This window comes from Hippichthys cyanospilos, chromosome 11 (genome assembly GCF_059441005.1).
Source record: "Hippichthys cyanospilos isolate Australia breed blue-spotted pipefish chromosome 11, RoL_Hcya_1.0, whole genome shotgun sequence".
In the NCBI taxonomy this organism is placed as follows: domain Eukaryota; kingdom Metazoa; phylum Chordata; class Actinopteri; order Syngnathiformes; family Syngnathidae; genus Hippichthys; species Hippichthys cyanospilos.
The window spans coordinates 9,217,209-9,241,071 of NC_142379.1; the positions used below are offsets into that span (position 1 = coordinate 9,217,209).

General features: G+C 40.1%; 1 protein-coding gene across 2 annotated transcripts in view; it reads left to right on the forward strand.

The window, feature by feature from the left end:
- The window catches only part of sipa1l3 (signal-induced proliferation-associated 1 like 3), a 55,812-nt gene that overhangs the window by 23,323 nt on the left and 8,626 nt on the right, over positions 1–23,863 (forward strand). For both annotated transcript variants that reach the window (XM_088426932.1, XM_088426933.1), the window contains exons 2-11: positions 8,511–9,212; positions 10,294–11,254; positions 13,864–13,994; positions 16,015–16,203; positions 16,475–16,649; positions 16,770–16,873; positions 18,643–18,800; positions 19,445–20,027; positions 21,517–21,615; positions 21,706–21,881. In XM_088426932.1, the coding sequence (XP_088283058.1) occupies positions 8,730–9,212; positions 10,294–11,254; positions 13,864–13,994; positions 16,015–16,203; positions 16,475–16,649; positions 16,770–16,873; positions 18,643–18,800; positions 19,445–20,027; positions 21,517–21,615; positions 21,706–21,881 (3,059 nt within the window). In that variant the 5' untranslated portion in view covers positions 8,511–8,729. The remainder of the gene's footprint in view (positions 1–8,510; positions 9,213–10,293; positions 11,255–13,863; positions 13,995–16,014; positions 16,204–16,474; positions 16,650–16,769; positions 16,874–18,642; positions 18,801–19,444; positions 20,028–21,516; positions 21,616–21,705; positions 21,882–23,863) is intronic.

The window sequence follows — 23,863 nt, forward strand, 5'->3', positions numbered from 1 at the left end:
CACTGAAATAAATTAACTTCTCTATAATATTCTAATTCAATGAGTTGCACCTGTATATGTATGACAAGTTCAATTTATCCTCCTGAGACCTAGCCTATTCATTTGTGCCCATTTTGTTTTTGCAAGATAACAAAGTTAATTGTATCCTGCCCAAACACATCAGATCATTGGAAAGGCCAGGATGTCTATTACTGAGCAGACCATGAATTAGTGGCATAGCTCAAATGAGTCAAAAGATTTAGACCAAAAGCAAATGACCACTACAGTGGACAAAAATAAATAGGCTTTGTTTCAGGAGGATACAAATGCATACGCATAGTTAAAATAAAAACTATCTCACGAACCAGCACATTACCCCTAATAGGCCTTTGATACTCTCTGCAGTGGCCATACGCTTACCACTTTAAAAGCTTCCAATTATTTACAAAGACATACAGTCTGTGGGTTGGATGTGACAGCCTGCTTAGACACTGATTGGATAATTATTGGGGAGGGGCAAAGGCTGACCTCCAGACATAGTCCGGTTCCTCAATGCTAATCCCCCCGTACTTACTCTGTCAACAGGTCCATGTTGTGCAGATGTAAATCGCAAAGCCGGCACATTCAGCTGTCTGCGGAGCGCGGCATATGGCTGCCTAATTCACTGTAAGATGCAAGACAACCATCTATAGAAATTTCAGGAATTTGCAAAATTGGATTATGTTATTTGGGAAAAAACAAGTAGCAGATGCTTGCATCTCGCTGATGAGTGCACGGCCCTGAGCTTTTCCACTTCTTTTAGCTTATTTAGATATGCCTTGCTGCCTTGGCCCGTGGCTGCAAGGAACATTGACTGGCGTGATTACGACCAGAGTTCAAGCTGCTTTTGGCTGTGTGTGGGAGCTTTGCCGCAGTCTGCTGCATTGCGAGACGGCCACCTTAATGTGCATCACAGTAGTGCGTCTTATTATTTATCACTCTCAGGTTGTGTGCTCCGGTTGCCTGCGGCCCACCGCCTACACCGCACGGCCCTTTGCACCTACCCGTTTCTATGGCGACCGCTAACGGCATAATGGTCGTACAGCGACAAGCTGCCTCTCAGAGTGATTTTGGTGAAAAGAGCCCTGTGCATTGTGGATGACTTCATCAATGCGTTTCCCTCTCATCATGCCAACAGCACACTCGCCATCAATGACTGAACCTTTCTTTTCATTCACTTTTGTTAAAAATGATATGAGCTGAATTTGGTTTGTGAGAAAAGTATTTACCAAAATTTACTATACACAACTATACACAATAATTTATTCGCCTATCAATTATTTTTTCAATGAATTGGGTTAAAATAAAAAACAACTCCCTTTATTTAAAAATAGGACATTATTTTACGGTGATAATGCTGAAAATTATTGATTCTGTCGATGACTTTGTTGAATAATCTGATTACTAAAAACATGTTTTGACTTTTATCCCTTAGTTTGGGGGAAAAATGACTTTTTTTCCATTTGAAATCATTTCAAAGTTTGTATTGATTAGAAGGTTTTAGAAATTACCTACTAAATTTATATTCTGAGGATTCGGGAACGTTTTTTAAAATGAAAAACTTCCACCGACCTTAGTCTTTCTCTGTCTAGTTTTTACTGCAGTCAGGCTTGAAAGCTCACCTCACACAGATACATTGTGTAGAATGGGAGCAATGTCAAAATAGTTTGGTTGGCCAGCACGGAGAACTCATTGGCAGCCGCCATCCAAAAAATGTCCAAAGGTAGTGAGTTAGTTATTGGTGAGTGAGAATATTTCAAGATTGCCAGTTTCCACATGCTGCTGCCAGTTGCACCTTTGAACGGAATCCATTTATTCTATTTGTACTTGTATGTAGGTATTCATTTCGGCCTTGTATTCGTAAGTTCAGTTCATTCAGATGATGAAAAATGTCTGCCAAATATGCAATTGTTTTATTTTTTATTTTAACTTATTTTATAGGTACTACATGTTATGTTGCTATCAGAAAAGTGACTCAGTTGTTAAGAAACTCTATGGTTTGGTCTGAGCCAGCCAGACCAATTCCGATGTTATAATACGTTACATTTCCGAGTGTACTGTTCTCCTTGCACCTTTTTTCTTTTACTAGTTTCACTAATGTTTGACTGCGTATGATGCACTTCAGTCAAGAACCGGGATTTACTTAAATATCTCCCGGTTTAAAAACGTGACGTCTGGTAAGATGCAGGTTAGGTTTGCAGAGGCTTTTCCCCTCAAATGACACTCGCCTCTCTTTCCATCCTAATTTCATTTTAATGAAGCTCATGCCCGCGGGGAGCAGAGCCGCGTGCCATTCTCTTACACGACTTGGAGGAAGGAAGCGAGCCTTCGTCATTAGCCTTCTTTTCCATTTCAAGAGCAGACTGCAATGACAATGGCTGCGGCAGGATGAGCAAAAAAAGCAGCGCAAAGGGATGAAAGTGTTGTGCTTGTGAATGGGTCTGCCTTCCCTTCTCCATTGGGAGTTCCCTCCCCCTTTTACACATTCTACTACTACAGCATAACAAGCAAATGCCCCTGCTTTATATCGAACCATCCGTGCTTTTTTTTCCCAAGGCAGAAAATCAATATGCTTTTATCTACACACACATTGTAGAGAAATACTCTTTAAGGCTTGTTAGCATAATCCCATCTAATTCATAACCAGTGTGCCAGTAGTGTGTGGATTCAGACGCTCTTGTCTCTTGCCCTATCCAATTAATCTTCTAAAATTTGTATGCAGTAGAGATTACTTGGCTCCGATTGTACGGTAGTTATTGGACCCTATACAAATGTTTCTTGACATATAGTGTACAAAGTAATCGAAGTGCTGCTGATTTTATTTAGACACACCTTAGCAGTAGCAGCCGCATTCTCATACCAATAAACAAACAGCGCTTCTGGAATGTGATGATTCATGCTTAGGTTTTAGGTCATCGTTTCATTGGTATGCTGTAAGACTCTCTACTCTAGTGTGTCCTTGGCGAGGGGATGGCACGCACTCGGAATATAATTAGAGCCAATTACGCATCAGCCCCTCACCCATGTCAAAGTTGATAAACTGTGTTGTTTTTGGCTGTCTTTGTTTAGTACAATTATATTCAATACAAATCAATTTTGTTTTTAGAGATGGAAAACATTCTTGAAAATGTGGAATTTTCTAAACGGAGAAAATTCCAAAGCATGAATTTCTATTTTTAAAATGGAAAACTTTCCATTTTTGATGTGGCCAAAAATTGACAAAGTGATTGAGAAATTAAATATGTCTGTTTTCTGTATTTGAACTAGAACTTCAAGTAGCTAATTCAACTAATGGATTCATTTGTCAATAACTTTGTCAAATAATCAGATTAAAAAACATTTTTAATTTCCATTCCTTTATTTCAAACAGGACATTTTCAAATTGAAATTGTGCATTTTTGAATGATTTGATTTGTTCTGTAAAAGCAAACATCTGTAAATGTCTTATTTTGATTGAACACAATTATAATCAGCGTGATTTCATACAAAACTAAAGAAATATAAGAACATTTCCACTCAAGAGGCTGAAATTATGAACATTAGGACAATTTTAGGTCTCAAAAAGGAAACTATTGTTAATAATCATTACATATTAATTTGGTGATTTCGATTAGTAGCTCCACCTTGAGTTTGAACTTTCATTTGACGGATGTTGAATATGATATGGTTGCAGCTAGTGTAATTTTCGAGATCTGTGATGCGCTTGAGTACAGTTCATTTTCGAATCCGTTCATGCATTGATTTAGGGATGTAACAGGAGTGTTTAACATTCTGACATTCACTGACAGTGCTTGCTCCATTGCAAAAGGAAAGCTCACACAATCATTGACCTTAATAGCTACAGTATATCTCTCATAGCTAAAGCCACTGTTACTAAGCTTCCTGCACTAGGTTAAGTGAGCTCAAAATTGATCAATATTGATTGGAAGTCTATTCATCAGACACTGATGCCCCCCCAGGATAATATGTGTGGGTGATTCCCACTACCCCCCTCGCTCTATTGTATGCCCTACTTGTATTGTGGATGTCATCCCCTTTTGTTGTTTGACCCCGCCTTATGTACTAAATATGAGGCACAGTCTCCTTAACCCTGGTGTACATTAAGGTCAGATGATAGTCAAATAAAATGTAGTAGCCATATTGTGTATTAAATTACATACCTGCTATTTTCTCCCTCATTATCATTCTTTATCTATTGCTCAATATGTGTATTCATATTACATGAAATCTTGTGTGCAAGACTCCTATTTACGGCGAAAATGCAGTGCCTGCCTCAGGCAGGCAGACTCCTTTCAAATGTCTTCTTACATGTCTCGTGTGTGAGCAGCCACATTGTCTGGAAGAGCACTTCCTCATAGTCTTAGCTTTTATTGTTGACGTCACCTGCAAGTGTTTAAAGTGTTTTTGTTCTATGATCTTTAGTATCATGGTGTCTTGGGACAAGTGTTTACTTGTGATGTCATGTGTTTACTCATGACCATGCTCTAAACTCAACACTCATATTTCAAATTCTATTTATCCTTAACAATCAATACCATGTACCTAACATGTTGCTGTCAGGCCAAATCCTCATGCTAACAAAATTTTTACTTCCATCCTATTTGAGTTTCCAGGGGAAAATTCGTTCATTGTTGTATTATACATTATATTTTTCTGTACATTCACATCAACACAGCACCACCCCAAAAATACATGTGTTTTAATATGCTTGAAAAACGGCTAATTTAATACGACGGTATTGATAAAGTAAAAATACGAAGCAAAGACGTTCACCGGACTGTTGGAAATCTCTTACTTAGATTTCTTTTATCATAAAATGGTATTTCAAGTGTAAATTCTCATTGTTATCATGTTTGAGTATGTACAGGTTTGTCTTTAATTCAATTTCCGGGCGCTGCTAATATGAGCACAGCTGCTGTGAGACTTCATAGGATGGAAAGGAGTAACTGTTCAGTTACTTTATAAGGTTTAATAATTTAAGATTTAAGTAAATATGTGTGCTGCAGTAGTTTGACATCCATGGCAAGTGCATTTATTTATTTACCTTGTCTGGCTGGCATGTAGGAAACCGTCACATCACTTCTCTGAATGAGAATGTGGCAACTGTTGGTGCAATTCTTTGCAAGTGAAAGAAGTACTACATGACTGATAACCGACCTTGATTGGGAGATCTATGCAAGATATCACCTTGGGGGATCTCAATGATCATGAGAAAGGTTAGAGATCAGCCACCTCCTTCCCTCCGCTAGGACACTGAAAATGGTTCGTGGATGGGTCTTCCAGCTTGAAAACGAGCCAAAACATACAGCCAAGGAGTGGCACCAGAAGTAGCAAATCAAGGTCATGGAATGACCTAGCCAATCTTCTGACCTTAATCCTATTGAAAATCTATGAAGAGACTCAAAACCTTCAGGATTTGGAGATGATCTGCAGAGAGGATGAAAATTACTCCTGATTTGTGTGCAAACCTAGTAAGCAACTATTAGCAACTACAAGAAATGTCTGACAACTCTGCTTGCCAACAAGGCTTTTGTCACCAAGTATTAGATCATGTTTTGCTAAGGGATCAAATACTTATTTGCAAATTATTTATTTTTCATTTCATGTAATATTCTCTATTTCTTTTAATATCCCTATTCATATTCATATCAAATATTTTTTTCTCCATTATGTCTATGTATACTAATGTTTATGAAACAAATATTTCACCTCCGTGACTCCTGGCGGTACTTGTGCAACAAAATATTATAGCGATTGATTTTAAACAAACAAGCTAACTCAAATGAAGTGAACATTACTATTTTCACGTTTTATTATCTGAAAAACATCCATACCTTAAACTGAGGCGACATTTTCACCACACAGATTAGTAGTTTTAGAAGCTAGAGTGTGTTGTCAGGTGAGATGCAGACTTCAACGCATCTCTTCTAGCCCACTCTACCAGAAACTAAATTGGCATGAATGTTTGATGCACAGTCACCAGGCTGCCGGCCAGCACCGTATTGTCATTTGTCATATAATCTCCTCCTGTCAAATCACCTGCGCAGCCATCTGTTCTTGAAAGTAATTTCTGGATATTGCCATTGTCATTGAAGCCTCTTCAGCTACATGTTTCATTTTCACAAGTAATTGAATACTGAACGATATATTGTTTTGTGACCAGTAAGATAGAATGAAATTACTTTGGGCCAAAACAGTCCCTGAAACTACAGATTAATTGATTCGATGAGCAATGATAACACTGATCTGAGATCTGGCCAGGTGCAAAATCAATGTTGCTAACACAAACAGAAGTAGCAATCTCTGCTCCGATCCCACCCCCTCTTAGTTCACTCCTTCCCTTGATTATGAATAACTGGCCAGTATAATTTCCAGTCTTGCCAGTCTTTGCTTACAGTGCATTGAGACGGAAGAATTTCAAGGCTTTTGGGAGATTGCAGGAATTAGGTACAAACTTTCCGAATTGAAATAGTCCAGTAATTAAATGAATGTTTTTTTTTTATTCAGCCAAGTTCTCAAGTTTGTGCCAAATCCGAGCACTTTTTGCCCTGGTTAATAAGTTTTTATATGTAACTTGAGCATGTCATTAGATTCAGATGAAAACTGCCTATTTCCGTAGTACAATGTTTTCTAAAATCACAGCACTATTCACTACAGGATTTTAGCACTAGAAATGGATTACCTTTATACACGTTTTACATGACATTTTGGAGCTTGGGTGGAAGCCAGCGTGCATGAATCCCCCACATATTTACACTTTACTATCCACAAATTGATATGTATTTTTTTTTTTTTAATCTGTAAGCGGTCATGTGGTACAGCAAGGCAGCAAAGCTTCTTTGTTACTCAGCATGTGCTTCAAAGCTACCAAATGTGGCATCACTCACCATAACCTTTGTATGTTAGGGAGGAGCTCAATTTCAACTGTATTTATTTAAAATATTATGAGGTGGCATTTATTCCTGTTCCACAGAAACCCCCCAGAAGCAGAGTTAAAAGATCCACCTCACCCACCCAAGATTTGAATCGCAGAATTAGAATAGGTCACCATGCTGCCCCAATCCAACTCAGCTCATCCAAAATGTATCTTTTAATTGTCTGCCAAAAGTTATTTAAAAGGGGGGCTCTGGTATCCCTAGGCTCAAAACAGAAAAACATGTTTGGTAGTACTTGCAGGACAAAAATCTTATTCTGTTCAAAACAAGTCACTCTCAATTTGTAAACTACAGTACATTGTTTATTGTATGTACTCCATATCTTAACTGATCATGTGAAAATAATTGACAAGCAGACAGTCAGGTGCAGTCCTCAATAACTGTCTGTTTCTTACTCCCAAGACAGAAGTCATTGGTAAATATCAGACCACACTCACACCCATCCACCCTCTCTCACGCTGCATGGCACATAATGAAGCCATTCTGAGGTGCCTACAGCTGCGTCAGGATAATCTGGGATTGAGCCTGATACTGGATCACAGAACTGCTCTCTGGATGAGCAAAAAGCGTGATCAGAGCAGGAGCCTCTTTTGCCTTGCTTTACCATCGGCAAAATTACTCATCTGCAAATGTTCAGTGTTGTATGTCTATATGTCATGGGACCAGAAGTGACATTGCTTTCGTCTCACAAAGTGCATTGTTCATCAAAGCACACATCGAACATCTTTCATCTCCTTGATAATACACAAAACCCACTATTTTTGAAGCAGAACATTTTTAAGTCGATGTCAGTGGAACATAGAAAAAGACCTGCAGTTTGCTGTTCAGTGACTAGAACAAAATAGTTTGTAAGTCCGTGTATGTTTTTCCTCCCGTTTGTGGTGATTCTATTAACTTTGTGTGTGAATTTCAAGAAGGATTTTAAGATTTTGCATCAATGGACATGTCATATTAGTTAAATTCAAGTTGCTCACTCTTATGTAGCCACACAGTTAACAGCTACGCAGACGTGAACTCTGCCGAGGACACACAAGTCTAGAAGAATCCTGCCACTAAACCAATAATCAACAGGACACGCGGCTCTCCCGCTTCAGTCTTAACACCTCCAGATTTTCACATACAGATGCTTAGTCACGACTGCATGCCGCACTACTCTTTTTGAAAATTCTCGATGTGGATATGTGACTACGGTGCAGTGGTTTCACTCCGCTTGGAAGCTGTGGGAGACTGTGCCCGTAGGGTATGGGAGTGTTTGTGTGTGTGTGCACGTGCACTTGAGTGCACAGTGTGAGTGATAATAACAAACCTTGTCAGCTTCCAGGAGATTAGTCTCAACGGAAGAAATCCGCCATCATATCGCTGCACATTATTATCCTGTCGGTCTTTTGCTCACCGTCGCACGTTTTAATGTTATGACGATGACTTGTAGTCTTACTAAAGGTGATGTTTTTTTTTTTTTTTTACTGAAAAGGATTTCTGTTACAAAAGCTGTACTGTTGGATTCAGAATGCATTAAAGTTGTGAATATTTATGTTCTCCTCGTTTTTCTTTCTGCAGATTTTTGGAGGAGGAAGAAGAAAAGGGCTGGTCCATCATGGATCAGTGAAATGACCCCTGTGGAGCAACAGTGATGTGTTTGGACGTTGGAGGCTGTAGTGCAGACAGCACAGTGTGTTTGGTGCCCCTATCTCTCTCTTTCTCACATCCCTCCTGACGTGGGATGCCAGCCCCTTACCCACCTGGCTTCCATCTTGCCCTGAGCTCCCTTGGGGCACCATGAACAATTACAGAGATCGAGGGGTGACCTGCACCTCCTCAGACCTTCTGGACGTGGGAGGTGAAGGCGGGTTGCCCCAGCACACGCCTTATCACAACACTCCCAATGGCCACCCGGTTCACATGGATGCTACCATGCAGCCGCGCGTCTCTGTCCCCAAAATGGGAGTCCGCGCTCGAATCGCAGAGTGGCCCCCACGTCGGGCTCATTCAAGAGAGTCCCTGCTTGAAAACAGCCAAATGAGTAGCCATCACAACGGCGATGACTGCTCCGCATCAGTGTCATCATCAGCGCTATCGTCGGACGTTGGACTGGTACGAGGCGGAGTGGCACGGTTACCACGGCGGTGGTCCAAAGATGTGGAATTCCGTGGCGGAGTGTTAGCCGCCGAGCGAGGTTCACCTTTGAGCCTTCGTGTCCTCCCCCCACTGAGGCAACGCTCCAACAGTGAGGTGACGCTAAGTGAACAAGATGAGAACGAGGTGAGACAGCGATCCTACTGTTCAGCGGTGTTCATAGTGAGAATTATGACTAGGCGATACGGCCCTGAATTTTATTCTCACCAAACTCTAATATCCAATAGTCTTAATATTTTTTTTTGTGTGTGTGTGACGCCACATCGGCATGGTGGTTAGCCGGGCTGCTACTCCATGCTAACTAATTATTAAGTTACTGAATTAGACCAATCAGAGGCCATTATTTTGGACTTCATAAGCACTGAATTTGAATTGCTGAACCATTAATGCCCTGTCTCTCAGACTCTACCTCTGCGTCCTCCAGCTGATTTTCCTATGCTAAGTAACTTTTTTTGTTTGTTTGTTTTGTTTTTTGTTTTTTTTTTGGGGGGGTGCAACTGAGTTAATTACAATTGGTCAATATGTCCCAAAAATAAAATGTCTTCTTCTTTTTTTTCAGTCACTCTGAATGCTTAGGATTCTGATCAATTTTAATCAAAGCAATAAACCAACATCCATTTGTTTAAATATTTTATGTATTCAATATTAAATCCTGTGGTTTAATGTTCAGACAACAAGAATACATGCAGATTTTAAATTTGGAAACGTGTGCAAAAAAATAGCAATTCATTGATTGTGCACAACTTGATGTCGTGTCATAATTAAGTAGTGAGTAACTGTTACAAGAATGTCCGGTAAAACACCCATCCAGCATTCTGGCACTTTTTGTGCACCCTGATATCACCATTTAGCAAATTTTGAAACCACTGAATATTTTTATGATAAATTAAATGAATTTGGTTTGTTGTTCAACTCCAGATTGAATTGATAAATTTGATTAATACCTCATCCTCAGAATCATGCCATATGTCATTACGTCCTTTTTTTTTTTATATATACATAAAATGAACTTTCTCACACATAAACTGTACAGTTACAAAAATTTTACTCACTTGAGAAATAAATGTCATAGTCCACTTTCAGCAATTTTTTTTTAATTAAAAAATGTGTTTGAACTATGCAAAATATGTCAAAAACCCATCTGGCACAATTTTGAGTGTTATATTATTTTAACATGGTGAACTATACTCTCGTTTGCACTTTTAAGGTAGAGGTTCGTGGCGCAGGAGCGATGGGCACCTTGTTCAGAGAGTATGGGAGCACCTCCTCCATCGACATTCAGGGGATCCCCGAGCAGAGCTTTTTCGACATGCTCACCCAGTTCCACCAGGAGAGGCCTGACCAGCGCAGTTCAGCACCCTCGCGCCTCAGAGAACTTTTACGCACGATGGACTCTCAACCGATCGGGGCTCCTTCGCCTGGTTCCACACTCAGTGGAGACGAGCGTAGGAAAGACGGAGCGGATCGGGTCAGGAAGAAAAGCGGCGGCACAGAATCTTCATTGGGGACCTCGTCACTGTTCAGAAAACTTCGGAGCGCCAGTCGAGCGGAGCAGGATAGCGGCAAAGGAGAAATGAATGAAGACGGAGGACGGGGTTCATCTGATGTCTCATACAAAGCATGGGTGTGCCCAAAGAGCTTTGTACACTATGATGCACAGAGTATTTTGTTTGACATCCACGAGGCCGCTGCTCAGCGCGGCTACGTGACCCAGAGGAGGAACACTGCAACTGGGGCATCAGCCGCCTCCGTGTCTCTTTCTGCATCAAGGTCCTTGCCTCTGAGTGGAAATGAACCCGTTTATGCCAGCATTGAGGACTTGACTCTGAGCCTAGACCCTAGCACAAGCACACCTGCTATGGTCATGGATCCTACAGACATTCCTCCCGGGGCCCACAGCTCAAGCCCGCTGCTCCTCAGCTGCCCCCATTTCCTCAACGAGACCGGAGGACATGGGGAACGTAACATAAGCTTTCTCAACTCATCGGCAGAGCGAGGAGATGGAGGAGATGGGGTGAGGGGTTGGTTGAGGAGGAGTAACGCCAGTGTCTCCGTGGTGGAGATGCCCATTGAACTGCAGGTGACAAGGCTGGACACACTCAAGGAGTACAACATAGAGCACGTTGACCTTGGGGCTAGGTACTACAGAGACTATTTTCATGGGAAAGGTAAGTCAGATGGAGATGCATGTAGACAGACTGCAAAAATAAAACACTCAAAATCATTTTTAGTTGTACTTGTGAAATTTGACAGTGTTGATGCGGTTTTGTTCTGCCAGCGTTTCCCCACTGACAGTCGCACCAACTCATCGTGTGACAGTTAATATCCAGCTGGGCTTGAGAACTGTAAAGTGAGCCAAACTGGCAGCTCTCCCAGATATTTTTTTTACACGTCAATCCACCATCAGGCAGTTAGCTAACTTAAATAATGTTGATACCCCACTGCTTTTACCAGTATGGTTACAGTGACAAATAATGTGAGAAACCCACTTTTGAGGGATGCCAATGCTAGATGTTTGAGCCTTCAAAAAAAAACACATGTGCATGTAGTTTACAGGTTTACGGTATAAATAAACATAAATAATTACTTGTGTATTTTAAACAGCCAATGTCTTTTTGCTTTCAAGTGCATTTAGCCTAATGCTCACAATGTGAAACAGCAATGTCAAGTTTACCAAAAGCATCAGTGTCATGGTGTGCCTCCTGAAGGCCAATATTACCGTTGTCATCCTTTTTTCTTTTAAGGGGTAAGGCTCTAATTAAATAAATGGCCTTTGCATTCAAGTTAGAAACTACAGTCCTAGATAAATGAAAGTGCAGTAATAAAATTATTACTATAATATGTATAATATTAATATAATATTAGCATAATATATACTGTGATATAATAATTCCCAAAAATAATTTTTAAAAAGTCTTGTGTTGAAAAATGGTAGATGTCCAAAAAAAAAAAATCCTCACAGAAATGGATATACACTAAGTCTTTCCAAAGCTTCACAAATGTGCACATCCTGCAACATGGTAAATTTACATTTTACCTTCCAACTATGAATGTCCAAATCTTTATCGTTTGATTACGAGCATATACCTTCCAACTATGAATGTCCAAATCTTTATTGTTTGATTACAAGCATATTCCAACACAAAACTTACATTTTCTTTGCTGGTGAATGTCATTCTTCTCCCCCAAAAAAGAAAAACTGAAATAATATTCACTCGTGTATCAAACTCAGGTTAAATCTCAAACATGATTAATTCTTACACATCTTGTTTTGTAGAACCCATGTAAGATCCAAGTCCAATGATTCTGTATGTGTATATATGTGGACATGTCTCCTCACCACCTCGTATGAAACGTCTCCACGGCAAACATCATCTGGCAGCATCCTAATTAGTGGCAGATGCTACTGGGAACGCGTGTGCTCTAGTAATTGTGCATATGCGTGGTAAGCGAGACAGCCCCCTTGAGGCCATGCAACCTCATAAAGGTTACGGTTCCAAAAATATGTTCCTCCTCTTGACTTGGCTGTCCTGCAATACGCCTATGCGCCCTTCGTGCATATTATGACGGCCCATCAAAAATCTTGACATTTCACCACAAGACATGGCATGGAAGCTAAGCAAACCTGACTTGTATGGGATGAGTTCATCATCCCAGTTGTCTGTTAGTCAGAGTTGTTGCAGAGGAACACTTGTCAAGTAAGATTCCTACCGAACCGTCTGCAGAATTGCTTTTTCAACTCCTACTTCGCCTGTGGTGTTAGCATTAGTGGATCTTAGCATGGGAGCTTCTGAGTTAGGGTGTGCAAGACACACTTTAAAGTGTGTGGATAACTTTGTGGAACAAACCACATAATGCCAGTTAGTGTCCTCTGTGTTAGCACTTTTATCTGAGCCGCAGTTTTCTCCATGACAACACACATGATTGAGGTTACAATTATGCTGTATGAATACTTACAGTACCTTGGAGGTTGTTAATAGCACTACTGGCTTTTTTTTCCTTTTAATTTTCAAGGCTCTGCCTTATTTTTCTTCGAGTTTCTCAAGTAAAATCACTTTAACCCCACCAAGGCTGAGTTTTCAACAGTTTATGACAATTGTGTGCATTTTTTTTAAAGGCATTCTTATTAAGTAGAGCCAGTTCTTGCTCAGATGATCTGAAATGACAAAAAAAGATGTACAACGTGGAAACCAATTACTTTTAATGTTTAACATATTTTCCGAGTGAGAAATTATGTTCACTAGCAGTGAAATTATATTTTCTGTTTAGGAAAATGCTGGAGCACACTCCAGCATGCACAGCCTAGACTCCCAAGGAAAGTCAATACATCAACTGAAAAGCAGATTTGGGCCCCCCCTCCAAAAAAAACCCAACATTTTGCACATTGAGCATTTTTGAAGCTTTGTGAAATATACAGTATCACAAAAGAAAGCCCCCCCCCCCCCCCCCCCCAACTCAAAGCCTGATTAATTTTGTTTTCCAATTATGTTAGGTAGTTATTCATTTTTCAAATTGTGTCTTTTTTTTAGAATATTCTGTATTTTGGTGCAAAAGGATTCCACATTTCTTACCATTATAATTGTGATAATTTGCCATGTTCTTATGCTCAAATCCTCGTGAAATTAAGGCCGTTAGAGGTCATTGGTGAAGTCTGTCTTTTATCAACGCCCAATTTACTTATTGTGTTTGCTCTTCGCTTAAATCATTTTAATTGTTTTCATTAGTTGTTGTGTCTTCCAGTCATACTAATATACAAAACCTCTTTGTTCTGTACCAGAACACTCAAATTATTTTGGTACTGATGAAAAGCTGGGTCCAGTGGCAGTGAGCATCCGTAGGGAGAAACTAGAAGACACCAAAGACCTGAAGGACCAATATCAGTACCGCCTGATCGTGAGAACGAGTGAGGTATGTGCAATCGCTTATATGTCCTGCTCGCTCCATCAACGGCGGGGGAAAAAACGTTTCTGCTTTAATGGTAATAGATCAACAACAGATACAAAAAACGTCAAGGTTCCATTAAATACTTGTGTGCAAATTACTTCAAATTACGTCTCCTGTAGACACCAAGTAACATGTCCATTTTTGGATTTATAAGAAAACAGCTCCCTTAAGGTCAAGCCTGATTTTGTGAAAATGCATCACATACATATGTTATGGCTATCAAGTGATCACACATCCTATACATTTATATACTGCATCTGTGAAAGCGGAAAAAATGTAGCTCACTCGTGGCATGCAACAAGCAAATTGGTGTTTGTAATTGATTATTTGTCTTATTGTTTTTAATGCGGTGGCACAGCGGATAACTGGTTAGCATATCTGACTCAAAGTTCAGAGGTCCCAGGTTCAATTACATCTTGCCCCGGCTTTCTGTTTGGAGTTTGCATGTTCTCCACATGCTCGCGTGGGTCTTCTCTGGGCACTCCCACATTCCAAAAACATGCAAGGGAGGTGTATTCAAACCTCCTTATTGCCCCTAGGTATGATTGTGAGCATAAATCTAAATCTAAATGAATCTTCTTTGGTCTTATTTCAAATGAAACAAATATGGTAAGAAATTCACCCAATTACATATTTTGTAATCCTAGTGTTCTTTTGCGGTGTTGGTTTTCTAAACCACCTGTCGAACTGTGTCGCTCTCAGTCCAACAAACAGTGTGTTGTCTTTAGCTGGATTACATGGCTGCCTGGCCTCATCACCTTAGTGCCACTACTACAATGGGCTGCTTCGCCGTCTAAGTACACAGGAGCTGCAGTGGTTGCTAGGCCTGCTGTTCCCACACACACACAAAAAGAGAGATAGATTGCAGACTTTATTCTTTCTGACTCGAGGCGCAGCTGCTCTCAAAACATCCATCCGCTTTTAGTCCACCATTAAATTCACGGCGCAGCATTGCTGACACAGCAAGGTGGGCCAACTTCCTCTTTTCCACCTCGCTCAATCCAACCTTTAAACGTTTGTAAATGCAGCCCTCTGAGCTATGTTCCAGACACCCATGCAAGCTAGTCAACAATGCATTTTTCTAGAATGTGTTTTCCTTTTACATGTCGAGGAGTAGAGCAGCAACTCTGCCCTCAACTGAAATCTATCTCAGGGTTTTTTCATTGCCTTAATGTGTTGAAGCAGGTCAATTTCCCTTGCGGAGAAGCAACCCGCCACTGAGTGGAATATTAATTCACAATACAGCTGGACATTAAGAAAAAGCAAACACACACGTACAAAAACCCTCAACAGTCATTCTGCAACTGTATATGTGACCATGAGGAAAAATGTTGCTTCAAGCCCACAGGCTTATGAGCAATTGTCAGGCCATCCGTCATCTGACGGACCCACTTCCAAGTTACCAGGCCACTAATCATCCATCCTTTTAGCTCCTTGGGCCTTGAGCTGCAGCTGCTAGAGCCTCGACAAATGAGATTGCGGGGGATCGATATGGCAATCCCCATTTCATGATATCTTATATTATTGCTTTCATGTTCACTTTGAATCTAAGCGTCACCGCCATCCCATCAAAATGAAAACGAATCGTTGATTGCGCCAAATTTGACATTTTAGTACATGAATATTTGCATGCCTACAGATAAACTGTTGCAGGGATGGTCATAAATAATTGAGCAATAAATGTGATGTAGATTTTGTGTAATTGACAGTAATATAATTCACTTTTCACAATATAAAAATAAATGACTTTATTTACAGCATGTGTTAGTGCAATTCTATTTCCTGCAAATAAGACACTTCTATGAAGAGTCCCAACTTTTGCTTCCTTAACAAATAGGGGCAGAGGCTATGGGATGGCGACTTTCTGAGTCCCACATAAAGACATCATTGTGTTATTTTTACTCTTGGGGGCAGCACTTTAATGACCATTATGAAAATATGTGGTGTCATTTCCTACATTTCCTGTTTGCTTTTTCACACACAGCTGGTGACACTGCGAGGGTCCATCTTAGAGGATGGGGTTGCATCAACGGGGAAGCATGGCACAGTGCGTGGCCTGCCCCTCAAGGAGGTCTTGGAGCAGGTGGTCCCCGAACTCAGCGTCTCCTGTTTGAGGCTTGCGGTCAGCACACCCAAGGTCACGGAGCAGCTTCTTAAGCTGGACGAGCAAGGGGTTAGTTTGCTCCAAAATACTGCAAATACTGATGTTCTGAAGTACAAACAAAAGGACCTATATAGTGAGTTTAAGTAAGGCCTTTATTAAATGAAGGCATTGATGATTACCCATTTTAATCTGATTTAGGATAATTTGCAAAGGCCAAGAATAAAGCTGCTATCATTTCCATCGAGTTGTGAATGTGAATAAAATATAGAATCACTTCATTTTTGCCCTGAGTTGTTTGCTGGTTGAGCATTAACATCATTATCTGTGTGTGCCTTCCTAGTTGAGTCAGAAACACAAGGTAGGCGTTCTGCTGTGCCGTGCTGGCCAGAGCACAGAGGAGGAGATGTACAACAATGAAGAGGCATCACCAGCCTTCTCTGCTTTCTTGGAGCTGTTGGGTGAGCAGGTGCTCCTCAAAGGCTTCAGCAAATATGCTGCACAGCTCGACACAAAGAGTAAGTATCCCGAAGAAATTTTTTGGAATGACATGATATTTGTAATGTTGCTATAATTACTTCATTCAACAACACATTTTCATTTTACATGGAATTCACATCGCTTCTGTGGTATTGCAGCTGACTCAACTGGCACCCACTCCCTGTACACCACCTATCAGGACTACGAAGTCATGTTCCACATATCCACCATGCTGCCATACATGCCCAACAACCCGCAGCAGGTAAGCATTCATAGTGTATAGTGTCTCCATGTCGAGATTAAATGTACGTCTATGGCAATCCTTTGCAAGGCCCTCAAAACCCTGTATTTAAGAATAGACTAGAATAATCCACCTGGGCATTATTGAGAATTTATTTGTTTCCTTGCTTAATATTTTCCAAAATGGCATTGTTATGAAATGGTCTTTAGTTACTCCCTCTATAGCAGGGGTGTCAAAGTCAAATGGACAGGGGCCCAAATGAAATTTTTAATGGCCGGAAAAGGCAAAGTTCCTTGCTATAAAAATCCCCATAACGTGCACGTTTAATGATTGAGGCGATAATATTCAAGTCACAATCAGTACATTTTCATTGAGTAATGGCAGAAGTAGGCAACGATTTTCTTCCCAAAAAAACCAACATGAGCATTTTTTTTTATCAGTCACTCAAATTAAATACTTAACATAATTAAAAAAATAAATTGGTGGTATTTTATTCATATATTGGGGGATTTGAACTTTAACTAAAGAGGGTACATTTTTCACAGGAGTATGAAAACACTGTCCATATAACCTACCTGACAAAATCACCTTTGGCCTCCGCCTACCATACATGATCCAATGCTTTGGTTCCCCCAGTAGACCCTGGGTTGGGCTCTTGACACCTTACATATCATGTTTTGTATTTGTGCCATGCATAGGACGTAATGCTAAAAACTGTTCTGTCACGCTTAGTTTGGGAATATGCAGTGAAATCTTTTAGATTGGCCATAGAAAATTTTGTGCGGACTGTGCCTTTGACATATGTGCTCTATAATCTCTTAAATATTTTTGTTTATTTATTACAGCTATAAGAATATTGAGAACGTTGAAGTTTGCAATATGTGAACTATTAGTCACGGGATTCTGGTGAATTTCTAAACTAATTTTGCTCTTAACAGAGTAAATGATTAACCTCAAATTCCATCCATCCATCCACCCATCCATGATTTATTTGAATGAAAAAAACAATTGTATTTTTATATTTAATCATTTATAAAAAGCTTAAACAAGCCTCCAGGTTAATATTTGAGGAGTGCCCTTGGATTCATTTTCATATTAAAGCAAACATTTTGGTTTCAACCGCAGGACTTCCACTTGAAAAATGGCACAATATCCCCATCCAGAGGCTTCCACGGTGCAGTAGCATAGTCGCAATATTATTCAGACCTCTAGGTGGTAGCATATTACATGTTAAAAAATATCAACTTTAACTGAGGAGATGTTGTAAAAGATCTCTTTGAAGGAGTGGAAGTAAAAAAATAGATGCGTAGAGTTTCCTATTAAAAAAAATGTATAGAGGGAGAGTGTGGAAATGTTTTTCATTTACACACAGGGAGTGTGTATATATAAAATCTGGTTATTTGCTAATTTTATGAAAATAATGTTATAGTGGTAAAAACCATTGAGCAAGTAACAATCCTGTGTACCGTTGTGGATCTGTAGCCAAACAGTAGACTTCATTCCATAATTGCTACATTTACACTTCTATCAGCAGATGAACAGGGGATTGGCAAACATGGTCACACAGGCACAGCCTGGATGCCGTTCCATGTTCCATACACACACAGCTAGACACAAATACTCCACATTGAAAGTGGAAAAACAAGTTACATAAAGAGCTGTTATGATGGGACAGTAGCATCCATCGCCAAGTCCCCTTGTCAAATTTCTTTTCCTCTGAAGTTTGTTGTGGAAATGCTTTACGTTATTGTGTCACATCATTCATTTTTAATCTGCTGTCTTTTCCTTAGCTTCTAAGAAAGAGGCACATCGGGAACGACATCGTCACCATCATCTTTCAGGAACCCGGAGCATTGCCTTTCACCCCTCAGAATATTCGCTCACACTTTCAGCATGTTTTTGTCATTGTCCGTGTGCACAATCCCTGTTCGGAGAACACCTGCTACAGGTAAATGTTTCTATTATAGTACATAGAATTTGAGTTAGAGCAGTTATCTGCCCAGTCTTTGATATTTTCACGGATATCAGCGTTTTATCAGAATATATATATTTTTTATCTGATAGCTGACTTTGAAAATTAAAACAAAGATAAGTGAAATTTTAAAATGTTTTTTTTTTTATTTTAATTCAACTTTTTCAGACAGGCAGGCTTATGACCCTTTTTGCAATTCACTACAGTTCTACTTCAAAGATATACAGTATGTTATCTTAAACTTCTTTAAAAAAAAAGTCAATAATGGTCAAAACTACAGTACTACTAACAATCAATATATTAGCTATGAAAAAAATCGAACTGTAACTTGGAATAGTGAGTGAATTTTAAATAGACTAAATGTCAGTCAATAAAAATAAACAACCATTGTCATCAAACAAAGAACAGCGTACATTTATAGAAAATATATATTTTTAAAAAATCTAACAAATTAAATAGTCCAGCAAAGTCTAAAATTGGCCATTTTCTTATCACCAAAAACACAATCAAAACATCACTAAAATGCACTTCCCTGAGAGTGTTTTGAAAAAAAAACACAGGCCGACATATGGCCAAGTATGATCTTCAAATCTTGAGCTTGCTGTCTTTTCTTGCTTTAGTGTTGGTGTAACAAGAATGAAGGATGTTCCTCCTTTTGGCCCACCCATCCCAAGCAGTGTCACCTTCCGTGATTCTGACACTTTTCGGAACTTCCTGCTAGCCAAAATAATCAACGCAGAAAATGCAGCACACAAGTCTGAAAAGTTCCACACCATGGCTACACGGACGAGGCAGGAATACCTGCGCGACCTGGCAGAGAACTACGTCAGCAGCACTCCCATGGACTCTGCCGGTAAACTGAACAACCTCATCTCCCTGGCATCTAAGAAACGCGAGCGCACGAAAGCACGGGAGGCGGCCGAGCTGGGAGCCGCCGGGGCCGTTGCCTGGAGAGTCTTGGCCCAAGACTTTAGCGGCGGGGGTGCTGAAATCCGCTGCGCCCTCGGCTTTTCTGCCGAATACATTCTCCTGGTGGACTGTGCCACCAAAGAAGTGGTGTTCAATTGCTTCTGCGCCGACGTGATTGGCTGGACTGCGGAGCGTTTGGCACTGAAAATCTTTTACGGAAGAGGCGACCACATCGCTTTGCGGGTGCCCGAAGGCTGTGCACAGGACATCAGGGAAATGGTGCAGAGGTTAAAGGTAAGGAATATTTCTGTATACATTGATGAATTTTGTCCGAGATCTCTTGATGAACCTTTTGTAGACGCAAAATGTTTTGATTTGGCAAAATAATGAGGGAAAGGAAAATTGCACATTGTGAACAAAAATAAGTACTAAAGTAAAAATATGGACACTGTTTATACACTGAAAGACATTGATATTGTCACTTCAGAGAATTGATAATACACTACAGTAAGTCTTAAAGTAATATAATGAACCAAAAACACAAAGACGTTACACCTGCAAAATCAAAAGAATCTCAAATAATGCACTTTGGAAGTGCATCAAAATGTAAATCACATATTCCCATTTTCTGTTTTGAAGTTGGAACAAAATAGAGCTGGACTTAGATGGATTATAATTATGCATGACTTCTATTATATTACACTTTAATTCTTCTAAAACTTCAAAAGCTGTTTCAAACATGCTATAATTATATCCATTTTTGTAGCGCTTGCCCTCATGGAACTAACATGCATGTTTGTGGAGTATGGACAAGAGATTGAGCGCATCTCATTTGGCTATAGAGTAAGAGAAGCGTGATAGACCCAATTGCAGGGCAGATATAAACAATCACATTCATTCACACTAACGAACAATTTGAACACTGAACCTGCACCCTAAACCTGCACTGTGCTACCCCTATATAATAATGCTAATAATAATATAATAATAATATCAATAATTTCTCAAGGAAAATGCACAAATATGAAACTTAATTGGAGTCACCAAAGTTGAAAGGCCCCGTATTGCTGTTTGTAACATAACCAAAATCGTTAAGAACATTTGCCTTTTGTATGTTTTGAAGAGCTCATTTGAGATTGAACATTTTGATTATTAAAGCTATTCACTACTCAGTGTTTAATTCATAAAGTCACTTTCAATGAACAACTTAAGCCTTAACTGAACATAAAACTATGTAAGCTTAATGCTAATGAGCTACCCAGCTAATGTATGTTGCGTAAACCAGACATGTTAAAGTCAATTAACATGAATCCAACAATGATATAAAAAGATTTAATAGCACTTCCTATGATCAACTAGCTTAGAAGTTGCGCAATTGCATGCGGGCATTTATGCAGAACCATTTGCATATTACCATAATCCCTATGACATTTGATGAATTAAATGGTCAGAGAAAGAAAATGTCGGGAAAATAAACAGAACAAGTTCATCTTTGTAGAAGAAGCAGATACATGTTGATCCTGTCGCTAGTCAAGCGAGTGTGTTGACATAGCAGCAAAATGTGAAGTACTGTAACTAAGGATATTAAAAAAATATATATTATTAAAAAAAAAAAAACTCAAGCAAATGCCCTGTTCCTTTATTATATTTATTGTTCATATTTTTAATATGCACCAATTGGAGCAACCTTTCTACTTTCTTTGTGTACCTGTAGTGATGATAAAGTCCGTTCTATTTTATTCAAATCTATCATTTAAATTCCATTTCTTTCTGCTGTTTTCAGTCACTAACAGTGGGATGCGAAACCGTGGATATGACACTGAGGAGAAACGGACTTGGCCAACTGGGCTTTCACGTGCGCTTGGATGGCACCGTGGCTGAGGTACCAACATCAGCTGCCACCTTTGCTTGTCATTGACCTACACACGCTTTTGAGCTAACCCGAAGCGGTGTGTTTTGTATTGCCATACAGGTAGAGGAGTACGGCTTTGCCTGGCAAGCGGGCCTGAGGCAGGGCAGCCGCCTGGTGGAAATCTGCAAGGTCGCAGCGGTGACGCTGACTCACGAGCAGATGATCGACTTGCTCAGGACATCTGTCACAGTCAAAGTGGTCATCATCCCACCGTACGAAGAGGGTGGACCGCGAAGGTGCGTAAAGTACATGTGTGACAATTTCGATCTGCTGCTGTAAAATGCCCTCTGTGAATATTGTTTTGACGAGCGTATGAGTTGGAATTGACAAAATTGAGTCAACCAGCTTAAATGATGTTGGCTGAGTCATGAGCAAGTTTACTGTCTAAAGCGAACGAACACATTTTTTATTTTGATTTGATTTTTTTTTTTTTTTTTCAAGGCAGCGTCAAGCCAACACTGTATTGTCTTTACATGAGATTTTTTTGCGCCCCCACTTGTCAAAACATGTCATTCTGACCAATATTGTGTTTGTGGGATATGAACTAAGCAGCAAAATCCACCCGGTTTTGTCCATTTCAGGGTGCGGCCATTTTGACACCTGCCGTCGAATTCAAATGACATTATCGTGCCGAAGGGCTCAGGTAGCAACCAATCACAGCTCACCAATTTTCATGTGACGTTTACAACCTGAGCCACGACTGGTCATTACCTGAACAACTGTAATATCAAACGAACACCTCTTTGGAAAAGGTTTTTGACTTAGCTCTCGTTTAAAATAGAGCAAAACGTGTGATTAAACATCTCCGGCAAAAAATATTTTATATGGATCACTCATTTTTAATGCCATTCAATCCAATGCCCATCCTTACACTTGACACAAACACACAAAAGTGTGGCTGAGAACGTGGGCAGATTTTTGTGTGGGAGGGTGCGAAGTGAGGAAGCGAGCGAACAGGCACAAACTAGGATGTCTGCCGCGAAAGCAATACGAACCTTTCTTTTCCCTGCTAGCCAGCATATGATTTACTTGCAGTATAGCCTTGGCTATAATGAATAAGATAATGAGTAATGTCTCATGACTTTAAAGTGGTTGCAGGTTGAAGTAAAGGCTTGTGTGAGCATGTCTTTGAGTATTTGAGCCTCTTGAATACAGTCGTTGCATCACATAGCTTTAATGTTAGAGCCCGTTTAATTACACCAACTTTCAACCCTTTAACACACAAATACGCACACACGCTTTGTGGCATAGGCACAGCTAGTAATTAAGAGTCTTGTATTTCACTCTTTCCCCTTCCTCTCTCTCTCTCTTTTTTCCCTCTCTCTCTCTCTCTCTCTCTCTCTCTCTCTCTCTTTTTCCCTCGCTCATTTGCCGTTATGTGCCAAGCAAGCCGATTGTGTGAGATTAAGGACTTGAATCCACAGAAGGGAGGGGAGAAAAAGGCAACGCAAAATAAATAAATAATGCAAGCGAGTGGATGCGATTAATTAAAAATGCTTTGCGGGAGAAGAGGGAGGGATAAAAAGGGAGCAGGAGAGGAAGGTGGGGCCAGTGAGAGGAGAACGTGTCTCAACAGCGTCGAGCGAGGGTGAAAGGGAGTGGGCGGGACGGAGATAGCGAGAAGAGCGCTAGATGCCTCCGCTCTGCTCTGCCTCGGTTTCAGAGACTGACAGATACGGCGGTAGAGAAGGTGTGATAAATGGCAAGAGTGGCTTTAACCTTGCGCGCGTGTGGGGTGAAGGCTAGCCGTGTGGAAAAAGACCATTCATGCACGCATATGTCGCCGCTTTAGGTATGTACCATTTTGACAAAACAGGGTGGGGAATTAGCACAATGTAAATTGATGTCTTACAATTCATTGCTTTTTCTATAATAGAATGCATATGATTTTCACGTTATGTTCATGATCAAAAAAAATTGGAAGGCTTAATTTCACCAAGCACTAACTAGGGCAAATGTCAATCACTTGTTGTGCCAAATGCGATTTAAATGTCAATTTCAGAACTATTCGGATCATCTCTGCAGAGAAAATGCACCTTGTTTGTTCAGAACAAAATAAAGATGCACTTTCTCTGAAAGTGTATAAAAAAAAATTGTCAAGTCAACAGTCCATTCATATTATGGCATTTTGGCAAATTATTGACTGGTTTTCCCGCATGCATTTTTGCATGAATTAGCTTGCATGCAGCTCAACTTTGCATAGCTGATGTGATATTGC